The sequence below is a fragment of the Filicampus tigris genome, chromosome 4 (genome assembly GCF_054856515.1).
Source record: "Filicampus tigris isolate MCC_2025a chromosome 4, RoL_Ftig_1.0, whole genome shotgun sequence".
NCBI lineage: Eukaryota > Metazoa > Chordata > Actinopteri > Syngnathiformes > Syngnathidae > Filicampus > Filicampus tigris.
In genome coordinates this window covers 23,310,413-23,325,730 of record NC_141220.1, presented here as the reverse complement: position 1 = coordinate 23,325,730, position 15,318 = coordinate 23,310,413, and the positions used below count along the sequence as shown (strand labels likewise).

At 39.7% G+C, this 15,318-nt stretch overlaps 2 protein-coding genes and 1 pseudogene across 4 annotated transcripts in view; 2 read left to right on the top strand and 1 right to left on the bottom strand.

Annotated features, from left to right (window-relative positions):
- Window positions 1-7,014, bottom strand: part of fbxl13 (F-box and leucine-rich repeat protein 13) — a 28,929-nt gene extending 21,915 nt beyond the window's left edge. Inside the window, exons 1-5 of one of the 2 annotated variants that reach the window (XM_086027813.1) lie at window positions 6,483-7,014; window positions 6,285-6,391; window positions 5,702-5,792; window positions 5,556-5,623; window positions 128-282 (exon numbers count right to left, since the gene is read on the bottom strand). In XM_086027813.1, the coding sequence (XP_085883939.1) occupies window positions 128-282; window positions 5,556-5,623; window positions 5,702-5,792; window positions 6,285-6,391; window positions 6,483-6,551 (490 nt within the window). In that variant the 5' untranslated portion in view covers window positions 6,552-7,014. Of the gene's footprint in view, window positions 1-127; window positions 283-1,045; window positions 1,117-5,555; window positions 5,624-5,701; window positions 5,793-6,284; window positions 6,392-6,482 lie in introns of those variants that run through there. The other variant, XM_086027814.1, reaches the window with a different exon arrangement.
- Window positions 1,139-4,185, top strand: LOC147148993 (uncharacterized; annotated as a pseudogene). The gene is made up of 3 exons (XR_015086438.1): window positions 1,139-1,345; window positions 1,425-1,480; window positions 2,417-4,185. The product of XR_015086438.1 is annotated as an uncharacterized LOC147148993 (transcript).
- Window positions 7,015-7,804: 790 nt separating the features above from the next.
- armc10 (armadillo repeat containing 10) lies at window positions 7,805-13,934 on the top strand. Its single transcript, XM_086029648.1, has 6 exons — window positions 7,805-8,425; window positions 8,776-8,921; window positions 9,009-9,143; window positions 9,893-10,069; window positions 10,156-10,227; window positions 11,163-13,934. The coding sequence occupies exons 1-6, from the start codon at window positions 8,173-8,175 to the stop codon at window positions 11,412-11,414; spliced, it is 1,035 nt and encodes a 344-aa protein (XP_085885774.1). The 5' UTR covers window positions 7,805-8,172; the 3' UTR covers window positions 11,415-13,934.
- The last annotated feature ends 1,384 nt before the right edge of the window (window positions 13,935-15,318 follow it).

Genomic DNA, 15,318 nt, shown 5'->3' with positions numbered 1-15,318 from the left:
ATGATGAAAACATAAGCAAGCGCTGGACAGAATGAGTCATGCAGTGGGGAAAAGTGTCAAGAAAAGCTCAGAGTTTTGGACACATTTTTTCCTATGATGGAGGGAGAAATGCTTTGCAGCCACGTACCGACCCGTGACTCCTTCTTGAACTTGACCCAGTGCAGCCATGCAAGGAAAGGCACCTCCTGCTTTCGCCTGTCATAATGCTTCTGTGCAATTTCCGTCTTTTGAGACAGTTCAGAGGCATCAGTCACGCTGGCATTGGTGAAATTCTTCCAGCTCCTGCCCACCAACACCCACAAATACGGTTCATCAATCATTCACGGAAAACAAACAAAGCTCATCAATAAATCATTTAAAATAGCCAACCTTTTTTTTTTTTTGGGTGGATCAGATTTCTACTCAGGATTAGAGCGGAGCCCCTCTCACATGATATATTCATCGATATTTTAGTCATATTTATTCATCAAGGCAAAGTGATCAACTCTAAGCAAAATATGAGTGCTTGTTTCATAGTTGAAAAACTCTGCAATACTGCAATTCATGATCCGCATCCCATCTATATTGCAGATTTTAAAGTGATTTTTCCTTTTACGGGATACCTAAGTCTGAATTTAGAATTATGCGCCTTCAGTGAAGCATCACGTTGTCACACATCAGTCAGCATTGGTGTACATACATTTATGATCAAAATTATGGGCATATTTTTACATATAAATATTAATATTATACAAATATATTTCACATCAAATTAGCTGAGACGCAAACATGAACCTCAGACCGTTACGTCGGACGTGCTCACCATTAAGTCACCATGACGCTGATTAGAAAGATATATGAATATACAGTCAGGTATATTAAATAATTATTGTAAAAATATATTTTTATATTATATATCATTCAAATGATTACTAACATTTAAAAAACATGGATTTCATAATTAGATTTTTGGGGGGGTTCCTTGAAGTTTTCCACAAAAACAGTATTGGCCATAAATGCAAATTACATTTTAAATCAGTACAAAATTAACAATTTGGAAACATGCCATGCAGGTGTCGGGTTTTCCTTTTCAGAACAATTTCCAGTGGTAAATTGTGGCATGAGTCATTGCCAGGCACATTCTCTCGAGTAATCTCCACTCTCATCCTTCATGACATTCACTAACAGCTGCCCGCAATCAACTAATTACAGCCAGTGGAAGCTGAATGCGACTTGGACTGTTTTGGTCCTCTCTGCTCTTTTTCTTGTGTTGGTTTTGTGGCGCATGGAAAAGGGCAGCGACTTTTCGTGGACACTTTGCTGCTGCTGTTGGAGTTGGGGAACTTCTCATGGCTGATCTGTTTGGGTAAATGCATGCGCAGTGCATGTTTAACAACCAAATGCCATGTCTGCCTAATGGTCTGTTTATTATTATATTTTTATAGGTTTATTTGGGTTTCCTTTCTGCTGTTGGCCTGCTTGTGTATTTCTCCTCAAAATGGTAAGACCTCTTCTAGTTCACACTTTTGCGTTCATCATGCGGGCATCACTGTGGACGAGTGCACATCTGCCTCACAGTTCTGACGATCTGGGTTCAAACAATAAAATACGCTTTCATCTTAGAAAGCAAGTCAGACCTACTTTATTAAATGAAATTCATCTGAACCAGAATTTAAAGTGAAAATTCATGGGTTGCTCGGTTTTGTAGTGTTCAGCACTTTTGCTTCACAGTTGAGATGTTCTGTGATAGATTCTCAGCTCTTGCCTTTCTGTGTGAATGTTGCATGTTTTGCTCCCTTGTAGTCCAGCTTCCGCCTACATTTCAAAGACATGCATGAAAAAGGCACACCAAGCAACACAGCCGAAGCAGAGTGAACTGTCGCACAGTGTGTGGGGTTCCAACTAGTTTTCATGAGTGGCCAATTAATTGTCCGTCACTGGTTTTACTGCAAAATACACACTCCCTCCTTTTATCATAGCTCGTTTCCTCTCTTTGTGGCAATCTGCTTCTTTCTTGACAATCGCTCCATGTTTTTGTTGTTCAAACCAAAATACAGCCCAGTAGACTGTACGTGTAACCTCAAAACCCAATACAACGTCATTGTAGATGAACGTTGCGGTACTCAAACTTTTGGTGTGCGGCAAAAAGTCAGCAACTGTACTTTTTTTTTTTTTTTTTTCATGATGTCTCGTTCGGTCTCATCGCTCAGTGTGCTTGGCTTTAGATTAATTGAAAACTTTAAATTGTCCATAACAGAGACTGTTTCTTTGGGTGTATGTAAATCTGTAATTGGCTGGCAACCAGTCCAGGTTGTACCCCACCTCTTGTACAAAGTCAGCTGGGATAGGCTCCAGCTCACCCGTGATGCTATAGAAAATGGATGAATGGGTGGTGTTTGTATTCGTCTGAAATGTGGTGTCTGTTTAATGCCGTTAGGTTTCAAGGGAGATGCATCAAATGGCTACCCCGGGCTGCTTGATCCACACATCTTCACCCAGGATCAGGACTCTGCTGCTCCAAACTATGGCACAGAAAATAATCACCACCAGAGATTAGTTATCCCAACCAACAACGAGGTGAATGAGAGTCCACCTCAGCCTAGACCCCAGCATCAGGACTCTGGATTTCAGCATCCATTTAACCTTTTAGTAGAGGAGCATACCAAAGACAAGGCCGTGGAGGGCATCCATTTTCCAGACGTCAACAATCTCAAGCAGTTTATAAAAACCTTGAAAAACTCCTTCTTGCTTCCCGGTAAGGACTCGGCACATTTTCAGACGGCGAGGGGGGTGATGCTGAATGAAATGTCAAGACGACGCTACGCTAAAGAAGAGCAGCATGATGATGACGACGACGACGATGATGATGAAGAAGACACTAACTACAAAGTCTGGAGTGAGCGGTTGATTTCCACATATGGACCAAGTGAAAACGATGTCGGCTATCCTGCTTTGAGTCCAAGCATCTCTGTGCCTGGTCCTGACACTTCCACGAGTAGACACTTTCACAGGACGCACAACATTTCCAACAACCATGGTAGCTTTGGTCCAAGCCCCTACCAAACAGGTTTTTCCAATGTCCAAACTGGAGGTGATTGGTGGAAAAATCAGCAACTTCCTGAAAAATCTCAATTACCTTCAAACTGGTTACATGACGAGGTTGCTCCCTTGAGTCCCCGTGGTACGTATCCTGTCAATGGCCACCGTCCAGCAAGTGAGACAGCCAATGGAAGTTCAATCAAGAGGCTTAAGAAACCACGGTTGCAAGGCAAAGTCGCACCTTCTCAACAAGGTTCTTATGGAAATAGTGTCCATGTCAAAACGTCAAGAGGGCCTATTGCGTCGTGGGCGTTGATGCCGGATGGACAGTCCAAACAAACGGTGCAGGCCGCCACAGCAAAAGACTATGACAATGCGAACATCGGTCCCAGGGCCCAGAAATCTGTACACCTGTCAGCCCAGAGTCCCAGACGCCTCGGACGACATCGCTTTCTGCGTGAACCAGTCAACTCGAACCACGAGTTTTTCAAACCGTCTTTAGATTCTCATTTGGACAGTTTTCTTCGACACCGTCCGCCTCTTCTCGATGCCCGCAAACCACATCCCTCGGAGCAAATACCTGACACTCATAATCACCAATTGCGTGAGAGGCATGAGCGTATCCCCAAGACTAGTTCTCAAAGGTTAGATTCAGTCCAGCGTGGAGTTGCGTCCAGGAATAACGCCAAGCCCGATATGAATGCCTCCTGGATGCGCTCCATGCAACCGAAAATGACACACACAAACGGGATCTACAGACTTCCTAGTCTGCAGCGGCCGACAGCCACATTCCACCAAGAGCTTCCTGTTTACAGAAGCCCAAGGAAGCCAATACCACATGGGAAAAAATATGGCTTTCAGTCGAGGAGCAGCTATGTGAGAACTAACGTAGCTCTCTTCAGGAGCGAGTACATGCCACGTAAAGGAGTGGTCACCAGAGGCCAGGATGCTCAAGAGCCATGGATACATAAACATAGCACCTTTGCGTCGCACGATGCACAAGAAGCTGCAGATAAGTGAAGATGTCACCTGAGGTATAAAATGTCCACGTTCTGCCTGTGTGCATGTTTTACACTTATAATTTACCTTGGAGGATTTCAATACAAACATTTTTTTTCAAGAATAAGTTCCCAGCAGGCCCACTAGTTGAAACACGGCATTCTGATTAATATTGTGTTTGTGGAATATGAGTTAAGCAGCAAAATCCACCCAGCTGGCGGCTACTTTGTCATTTCTGTCGACTGAAAATGACATCACAACTACTCAGGGCTCAGCTAACGACCAATCACGGCTCAGCTTCAGAAAACAGGTCAGCCGTGATTGGTCGTTACCTGAGCCCCGAGCAGTTGTGATGTCATTTTCAGTCGACAGAAGTGACAAAATGGCCGCCCCTACGGATGGCGGATTAGCTCTTATTCCACAAACGCAATATTTATCAGAATGCCTTGCTTCAACTAGTGGGCTTGTATAGAACATATTCTTGAAAAAAATGTTTGGGTTGGCTTCCCATTTAAACAGCTATAAATGTAAAATGTATTACAGTAAGCAGGGGGCTAGCTGTACTAAACTGTAAGTAGTAGTACAGACACTTGTGTAAAAAAAGACTCCCTTCCAGCTTCTTTAGATTAAGACCCTGTCAAGTCAAAAAGTCTTGTAAATTTTTACACACCACAGAGAATAATGTTGTAAACATTCCTGCCAATTTTGAAATATTAAAACATTCACCAAGCAGAGGTGGACATTTTACTAAAATTTGCCGGTCAATTTATCGCCATCAGTCTGCAGCCTTGGGTACCGTTGGGCCGTCCATAAAAGCCTTTTTGTCAAGCCAACTCAAATTGTAATTGCCTATCCGCCTAACATCCGTTAGCGCTTTTGTCGGCCAACTTTTCCCTATCTCCACAAGTGAGTACTTATGGTATATAAATTTCAGTCTTTGAACGTTTTCAGCAACTATATTCAATCATGTATTTACAAACAAATCTCTGAAATCACTTTAAAGGGTCTTTAAGGAAAGTACCAATTCTGAAATGTACTTAAGTGCAAAAGTAAAAATGAATTTGCACCCAGTTATACATAATACCAATTTTGCTAACTTAAAAACATGCACATAAAATGTTTGCAAGTTTGCTCAACCATTAACATTGCATCGTAAAAGTGTACCAAATGTTGACACAGGTTGTGGCCAAATGCCAGCGATTGCTCCTACTCTAATGAAAAATAAATACACTAGGCACATTATCAAAATGTGTTCCTAAGTCTTTGCTAACGTGAACTGGAAAACAAAAAAACTACAAAAATAATGCAATGTACCTGATTTTTCATTGAATACATACTGTTTTTTGTTTTTATTCTAGGGTCATGCTCTGACTGCAAATAAGTCTCTGATGTCCATATGGGTAAGAATCGAAAACAATACTTTAAACTAAATACCTGTATACAAAAAAACTTTAATTTCACACATTTGTGTGAAAAATCGAAGTAAATCACAAGTTAATTCACAAGTGCCGTGTAAATAATTAAATAAGCACTCTTACCTGAAACAAGAGCTTGTTAATTTCCTCCTGTAACAGGAGTAGGCCTTCTCATATTTCCGGAAAAGGGCCTAATTGAAATGAAAAGTACATATTGACTGGAGAAACCATCAACACACCTAACTGGACTTTTGATTGGTGCACGTCACCTTGAGTTCATCTGAGTCCATATATTCCGTGTCATCCAGTTGCAGAGAGGCCAGCAATGACCGCTGCGTACTATGGCTAAGGAACTTGTTCCTTAAAAAAAAATAAAGCTGGTGTGAATTACAAACTAAATGCTTACGCAAGTCTATTTTCATTACATTTTGCTCGCCCCTACCGCATTGCAATGTTAACAACATATACAACATTGGGCACACCTGCCCAATGTAAGGGCATCAGATACCATGTGGGGCATCAAAATGAAATGTTCAGTTCTGAATGACTCATATTTATCGTTATTCATCCCGTGAGGTACATTAAATGGTCACATCAGCAATATTCACATATACTGTACAGTACACTCTTGTATCAATATATGAACTAGAAACAAAGTACAAAAAAAAGTAGCATTGGGTAGCGTAGGGTTACATCCTGGGTTGGTGACCAGCCAATCACAGGGCACATATACAGTACAGCAGCAGACACACGCATTCACATTTATGGACAATTTATTCTTCACTGAACCTAACATTGATGTTTTGGAGTTATGAGAGACTGCCGAGAAAATTCAATGTGCAAACTCATTACCAGTCCACATTCTGCAGATTGTCATGTCCCTGGAAGGTGATCAGGGCGTTTTTCAAGAACTGTATAGGGTCTCTGGGATCTAACCGGCACGAGGCGATCAGCAACGCCTGTTGTCAAGGAGCAATAACAAAACAATCAGCTGAAGTACCTCCGCACCATGTTGGCTCATAAAAAATATTTCGAGATTATTTTTTTTACCTTGTATAATTGCTGAAGTTCAGACTCTGTCAGAGCACTCACTTCGATTTTTGACTGCCTGTCTGTCATTTGCAAAGCTAGTCATTCTATAAAAAAGGCACCCTTAGCTAACAACAGCTAAATAAATATTTACATGTATAACATGGCAGACGGGCACTTGTGAAATTGAGAGTTGTGTCCCAAGTTTTCATTATTTACCCCTCGTTGTGGCGCGTCACCTTCAGTCTTTGAAAAAAATGGAATCCTAGTCGGCAAAATAAATGCGGCAGTTTCTACGTCATCACTATTCGTCATTAACACATGACGCCACCGGACGCGGCGATACATTTTGCTTCATTCATTTCGTGGCATTGGCGCTAATTTATTTCTTCGTTTACAGTCTGTTTCCCCGTGCGGGAATCGAAGAGGGACAATGTTTGGAGAAGTGAGACGTTAGCGCTTCGATGTTGTTTCATGAAGACGTCACTAAAAAATGACTTCATGTTATTGACGTGTCTGAATAATAAAATTAAATTACCATCACACGATGTCCCTTTTGCTCTTTGGTTTCAAGTGGAATTGACTTAAACATGATCAACACTCTACACACTTGTATGAACTATTACAAAACATAACTCATACCTATATACATTTAAATACTTAAGTATTCAACAACTTTATTGAGCACATAAAACACAACACCGCAGAAACAACGTGGTGTACATCAATTAAAGTTTAATAATTGTGATTTAAGTGATTGGAAACATCTTCCAAATGAACAATAAATACCCCTTGGTGTGTGTGGTATTTTCTTGGCTGTCTGATGTACTGGAAATCAATTTTCGTAGATCAATTGATAAGTATGGAATAAAAGCATACATTTTGTAATAACGATCTTACCAATATAGTAACTTGTTGTATTGGCCATGAACACAGCTGTCATAAATTGTAGTTTTTTTGGTTATCAAACGTTGAAGCCAATGTTGTTTTTAAATGGCCATTCAACAGTAGGTATATATTTTTTACATTTATTTTTCAAACAGCAGTGCATTTTAAACAATCACGGACAATAACGTGAAATGAAAGAACAAATCGAGCATCTAAAACACACAAAAAAATGTTTTCCAGCGGCTGGGTGGTAGGTAAAATAAATTTGAAATAACTAACTAATAAACTAAAATAAAAACGACTGGGCAAACCTTCTCCATACAAGCATTTTATACACAAACGAGCTCTTGTAACCCGTAGCGCCATTTTTGCGACCAAACGTTTGGCATGCTGGGAAAAATAATTTGATGTGGGCATGTAAATACCTTCCGGTGGGATTACATTTTGTTCCACATTTTCTCTCCGTTTTTCAAATCTATGCTACGATTTTTGTATGGACCCGTAAAAAACGTTAAACGTATGTTGACGGCAAATTGGTTATCAAAGGCGTGCTCTATCATTTTAGTTAACATATTGTCACTCTGCGTAGGATTTGATCGCACAACTATTTTCTGCCCGGTGGGGAATCAATGCAACGCACATGAAAACAAACTAGTATGATGAGTCCTTTGAAGTTACTTTTGTTTGGTGCATTTTGTTTTGGGTTAACTAACAAGCCGTGTTAGTTGTCTGATATTTCAAAAGGTACGACATATATCCTTCTGTGGTTACACCATCCGGTAAAAGCTTCATCGCTGAGATTAGCTCAAGAGACAGCATCAGAATGGGCGACGGCGGCAGTATTACGCCTAGAATCGGCAGCATGAAGACTTTGCTTGGAATAGTCGCCGGTGCTGGAGCCTCTTACGGAATTTACAAACTCATAAATTGGGGAAGCTTTAGGAGGTACAAGAAAAGCGGGGTCAATGAAGGTTTTGCTGCAAGGAGCAGTGACGGTAACTCTCGGCCGGACAGCCTGTTGGCCAAAGTGTCTGGACTGGATCTTGTGTGTCCCCGAAGTGACAATGATACTTCGGGTAAGTGTTTGAATCGCGATGTGCGTTATTATACAAATAGGAATATACATGTACATCCAAATCTTGATCGTTGTAATTGTTACCATAGAAACACTAAGAGTATCTGAGAACCAATAGGGGAGCTGTCGTAAAACCACCCTCAATACTCGACATTATCGATTATCATAATCGTTATTAATCATACACACCAGTGAGGTTATGCAAGCTCAAAGTTTTGCGCTGGCCAACCAATTAAAAAGCGCTGACATCTCTGAGAGCCAGCTCGCTGGCCTTGTGAAGATGATTTAGAAATCTGACTGGTCAGTCTTAAGAAAACAAATTTGGACTGCTATTTGCTTCACACTTCACAGGTGACCTCATCTACCAGTCTGCTGGTAACCTGGAGCCACAGCACCTAAAAATGCTGGTGACATGTCTACAGACCAGTAATAGCACACCAGACAGGTGTCGTCTCTTGCTCACTTTAGGAAATGCTGCTGCTTTTACCGTCAATCAGGTAGTGGCCTTCAAAAATTAAGACTCCATCACATTTTTGTTAAATTCTTTAAACAGATTCTAATATTATATGTCATCTCTCCCGCAGAATGTCATACGTGAATGTGAAGGGATTCCTATCATAGGTGGCTTCCTCTCTGACCCTGCGCCAGAGGTTAAAGTGCAGACTCTGAATGCTTTAAGTAATCTCTGCATGAACATCCAAAACCAGGAGCAGCTGAAGGTACACAACCATACACAGTTAAGCCTCGTTTGTTGCAGGAGCTACTTTGCGGTTTAGAGAGACCATATACCGGTAAAAAAATATTTTACTCTTTATTGTTTTTGTTTTTTTTAAAGACATAACAATAATACAAACAATAATAGAACAAACAAAAAGGCGGTATGCGACATGTAAGGAATTATTATAGAAAATCAGGCCTTACATTTAAAACATGGGTAAGCCATTATGACCACGTTTCATCAAATATATCACATTTTACATCTTATGTGATTCTTTCCATAATTTATGTACTGTAAACATTAATCCAGTCATTTATACTGTAGCTACTGTATGTCTCTTTTCAGCCATCTATAGTTCAGATCATCTGAAAACGTTTTTAAAACGTTTTTCCCGTTCGACACAATGTAAACATTAAAAATCACTTTCAATTATTAAAACAAACTTTTTTTAGTTTTCCTTAGTGTCTGTTCTTTTGCATCAAGAAATGGGAGACTATCACTTAAAATAACTTTGAGGAACTGAAAGCAGACTCTCACTTGCAGTTTTCCAAAAAAGAAACAGATGTATTTATTAACTTTTATTTATGCAGGTAAGGCAATTAAGAACAGCTTCTCATTTACGTTGCCGACCTAGCTGCAGACAGACGCTTGAAAAATTGGGGGGGAGTATTAAACTTTGTGTATTTGAACACCAAATGACAATGTCAGTTCTTGAACCTCTGTCTCTCAAAACAATGTCTTGTCTTTTAGGTTTACGTGCCACAAGTGCTGGAGTTGATCGAGATGTCTGCGGTGAACTCTGACCTTCAGCTTGGTGCTCTCAGGCTGCTAACCAATTTTTCTGTCACCGACAAACATCAGCACCTGCTGAAGGATGCGGTGACGCTTCTACTGTATCTGCTGGTGGTGAGCGATGCGACACTACAGGTTAGCATCTGATCTTTTTAAAGATCAATTACTTTTTTACCAGTTGTTTGACTATAATTATAAATTACCACGGGCATTTGTTTCAGGTTCAGGCCTTGAAGGTTCTTGTAAATATGTCATCTAATCCAGACATGATGGACGATATTGTTCAGGCTCAGGTAAGAAGCCTGATTTAAAAGCGAAACCGCTGTTGCTCCAATTGGAAGTTAGTTCCACAACACGTTTTTCTGTTTTAGGCTGTGTTATGAATCACAGTGCCAAAGTAGTGCTCCAAAATTATTTTCCATATGACTGAAAAGTGAACCATAAGTGCAGTTTATAAAAATCCTGATATAGAAATGAGGGAGCAGAGAATGAACTTGTAACAGCTTGTCTCCTTTAAATTTATCAGTTTCCACTAGAGGGCAGCAGAGTGAAACAGCCAGCCCTTCAATAAAGCCATCATGGGATAAAAAGGATTCTGACGTTTTTTTCATAGCTGGATAATGCTTTGATACCAAATGTGCAGTTGATTTTTGCCCGCTTGTCCATTGTTTTTTGTGTCATAATAAAAACAATTCGCTATACGAGTAATCTGAGTTACAAGCGTGAGCACAGAAGGAAATAAAAGGGAGGGGAAGTCAACCCCCAAAATTTGTTTGCAATATTTTGTTCTACGTAGCCCCATTAGTCTAAATATGGCATATTATTTTTGTGGAATGAGTTAAGTAGTAAAAAAAAAAAAAAACACCTGTTTTTGTCCATCTCAGGTGGCGGCCGTGTTGCCACTTTCTGTTGACTGAAAATGACATCACAGTTCCTCGGGGCTCAGATAACAACCAATCATGGCTCAGCTTCAGAAGACAGGTCAGCCTTGAATGGTCGTTACCTGAGCCCTGAGCAACAGTGATGTCATATTTTTGGATTTTGCTGTTTAATTTATATTCCATGAATGCAATATTAATCAAAATGCCGTGTTTAGACTAGTGGAGGCACATAGAATATATTATTGGCAAAGTTTTTAGGTTGACATCCCCTTTAAAACATGCAAGTCAAGTTACCACTTCAAAGTATTTTTAAACATTCTTCATGTGTGCTTTGCTCACCCTCCTAGGCTCCAGCTTCTGTCATGCTGCTATTCGACATGCAAACGTCGTCCGAGGTGCTTCTGCGGCTGCTGACGTTCGCGGGCAACCTGAAGTCCTGGAGGCCTTCGGCGCAGGTGGCCGAGGAGCTGAGGCGCAAGCACGACTGCCTCTTCCGCGTCATGCTGGACGAGTCGTCAGAGCTCCACGGCCGACTGGTCCAGCTGCTGGCACACCCCGACAAGGAGATTCAAGCGCAGGTGGCCCGTATATTGACATAGAGCACCCATGTTCACCTCCCCCCCGCACCACTATCTGCACTATAGACCTTTTCATCATGACGTGACATGTAATTTCAAGTGGCTAAAGCTCAAGCGTTCTTATAGTAAAGTAACCCTTCCGTGTCATTTTGACCCAGGCAGAGCGAACGAGACGATAGTAAATAGTTTGAATGTTGGTTTAATCCTTCTCCCCTACCGCCGGTGTTTGAATGTATTCAACCCTGAACACAAAAAGTTTTTTGTCATCAATTCAGTTCAGCTCAGCGGGTGCCACTCACTTTTTTCCAGCCGTTAGTACCCCGGCGCCTGTTGTTCACAAACATTGTGAAATGGTCTGTTTTTACACTGTTTTATACTCCCACACTTTGCCAAAGTCATCATGCGATCACCAATGAAATTAGATATTTCCACACAGACTATACTAGGGTCCACCGATAAGAATTTGTTTGAGGCTGATGCTGATTCCAACTGGCAGAATAAAATTCTGGTACCCGATTGTTAATTGGCCGATTAAATAAAAAAAATATATACAATATATAAAATAACTTCGTTTTTGGTACCTTAACACTTACAAACACTAAGACACAATTTACAGGTTTACCATTTGACTGTTGTGCAATACTTTGTCCTTAAATCTTTGCTTTTTTGGGGGTCGGGGGGGAGTTGAATGTCATTATCATTGTGTTATGTTGCCAATTTGGAAAGAGTTAATATCAGCCGATTAATTGGTCAGGCCCCAGTCTATATTATCAGCTCCAAATCAACTGCCAGTTTCTCTCATTCTTCATTTTCTACATTGAATAAGGGAGGTAGATTTGGCAAGACTGGACACCCGTTATAGTGCCATAATATTGGTGACATTGCAAGAGAGCCATTTTCCTTGCGTCATTTCAGTGGCCTATCTTGGGAAAAATTGAACCATTTTCTTAAGAATTGCAGGAGGACTGGAGTCGCACGAACCCCCCCCCCCGCCCCCCGTTAAATATAAGAGAATGTCAGAAAGTTACGAGAGTAAAGTCTGAATTTTTAACAAATGACTTTCCATTACAAATGTCATTGTCTTTTTTAGAATATTACAATTCTAATCTTGTAAAATTGCAATTTTTTTCTTGTTGTGTTACAACTTAATTCTCATAAAATTAAGATTTATTTTTTAAATTATTTCAATATTACAGATTTGTTCTTGTAAAATTACCCTTTTTCCTCCAGTATTGCAAGTTTACACTTGTGGAGTGGAATTGAGTATTTTCCCCATGTAATGTTACATATTATTAGTGTAAAATTACTTTTTTTTCCTTGTAATATTACAAGTTTATTCTTGTAAAATTGTGAGTTTTTTCCTCCTAACTTTATTCTCGTTAAATTAGATTTTTTTGCTCATAAAAGTAAAGCTTTATTTCTTGTAAAAGCAAGTCTTTTTCTGAGAATATTACAAATGTATTCTTGTAAAAAAATGCTCCATTAGGATTCAGTTTCTTCCTCATATTACAAATATATTGTTGCACAACTAGTTTTCTTTTTACAACTTCATTGTTGTAATATTGTAATTTCTTTTATCCTATTACAAATTGCTTGTTTGATCATTTTTCCCTCAAAATAGCGCAACTTTATTATTGTAAAATCAAGGTTATTTTCCTCTAATACATTTTTGTCTTGTAGAATTACGTATTTTTCTTGGAATATTACAGCTTCGTTCTTAAAACATGAGTTTTTTCTCACAACAGCTGCAGCATAGTCTGGTATTACAACTTTATTCTTGGGGAATTACAACCCCCCCCAATATTACTCTTTTATTTTTGTTGAAATGCAAGTTTTTCCTGTCAATTTTTATAATTTGTCTTTTTTTTTTCTTGTAAAATTTCTTACTTATTCTCGCAAAAATGTGAAAAAAAAAAAAGAATCCCCAACAAAGGGATTCACGGTTGTCCCAATCTTCAAGCACCTTATTTTTACTTTAACTGTTCCAAATCATTCGATTTTTACTTTAAGATTGCCTTCATGCCATCCAGAAAGTATATTTTAGTTAATCCCTCTAGCGCCACTAGGGAAGCGAACATCATGTTTGAAGACATTGAAAACCCTGTGCCGAAATGCAGCAGTAAACAAGGGTAGCCATTTGCCCGCAAATGACTTATTTTGACAGGATTCCAGTAACATTTGGCGGATTACAGCCGATAGTGAATGTTAACTACAAGTCTCATTATGTACTTAGTGTAATGCGCCAGGCTGTAACGTGACAGGTCCGCAGGGTTTAGCCGGAGGATCTGTGCATCCATCTGTTAGCATGACGACTGCCTCTCTGTGTCACGAGTCAGTCCAAGTGTGACGAAATGCTGCACGTTTTCAATGTGTACCCTCAACTTTGTTGACTTTTATCTCTCAGGAACAGGTTTGTCTGGAGACCTACCCCCTAAGTTAATTGTATTTATTTAAGTAGGCAGCTGTTTTGTGTTGAACGAGATATTTTTCTGCCTAAATATTTCAATAAATGCCCTACACATGGACAAGTGTCATTTTTATAATAATGAGAGTTATTGTCTCCATATCGTCAGGTTTGTTTATATTATTGCACTTGTATGGTCCAAAACAAAGTACACTGACATCTGCAGCAGTTCACATGCATTTAATGCTTATGTTGTATTGCGTTCAATGTACAGTGGGATCTAAAAAATATCCACACACCATTGTTCAAATCTCAGGACAAACATTCACAATCATACCTAGGGACAATGTGTCCAACTAACATACCACTCATGTTTTTGGAATATGGGAGGAAACCGGAGTACCCAGAGAAAACCCATCCAGGCACGCGGAGAACATGCAAACTCGACACATGAAGGCCGCGGCCATATTCGAACCCACGACCTCTGCACTGTGAGGCGGACGTGCTAACCAGTCATAGTTAATGAATAGTTTTCATTTTTGATACATTTTTCAATGCGCAAGTATATAAGATGTACTATCTTAACCCGACAACGATTTTGAAGCAAACAACAAAATAACTACTATACGCTTACAGTATATATGGAAGGGGGCCATTCGCAGCCTGTCGGCCTGCAACTTTATTGGGTGCAGGTGTTGAAAAAGTCAGGGGGTTGCGACACCTACATCCCCTAATGGCTGCAATGCATTTGACTACTACTGATCAATTCTATTTATAGAATTTTTCCGGATATGGATAAAATATTTACAACGAATAACATCAACATTTCTCTTTATATTGCCTCGCTAAGTAAGATAATTCATTTTACCTCCACTTTCTGCCGTCTGTCTCAAGGTCTGATTTGCGAAGATATCACATTTGTGATTAAGTTCGTCAAAGACTGCTTTAAAAATTGCCGTCTTATTACCGATTACCCGTGCTTTAGTTCTCAATGTGAAGATCTGCTCAGGGCAGGATCTAGTGGGACACAGGACTGTGGACCACCCCAAAATAGTGAAAAATCCCAAACCATTTGCCTTACAACTTTAATGTGTTAAAAAAAACAATTAAAAAACAGCTAAACTAACTAATAGGCAATTGCGTCAATGATTCATTTTAGCACGTTTAATAAAGTTGGACAATGTCAAAGTGGCCTGGGCATCCTGCGACTCGTCTGTATGCGGCCCTCGAAGGAAAACGTTTGGATACAACCGGCCTTAAATGTAATAAATAAAATAAAAAACACATGTAACAAAATCTATTCTCTACTAGCTGTGTTTGTCTGAAATACTCAGAACATCCCATATAACACGTATTTCCTGAATATTTTTGTAGAATGTCTAACATTTAAATATATTTTCTCTACCGAGCTGTCTTCTTTCTCTCAATCTCTTACAATGCATAATAACATGTTTTGTTTCCTCCTGTTCACATTTCGCATCTTTAACTTGTGTGCTTTCGCCATTTTAACTTGAGTGCTGT

Bases quoted from the DNA above. Each gene is read 5' to 3' on its own strand.
- armc10 (XM_086029648.1), top strand. From the start codon at position 8,173: ATGGGCGACGGCGGCAGTATTACGCCTAGAATCGGCAGCATGAAGACT. The intron at 8,426-8,775 runs GTAAGTGTTTGA...CACACTTCACAG, and splicing joins AAGTGACAATGATACTTCGG to GTGACCTCATCTACCAGTCT. The intron at 10,070-10,155 runs GTTAGCATCTGA...CATTTGTTTCAG, and splicing joins TGAGCGATGCGACACTACAG to GTTCAGGCCTTGAAGGTTCT.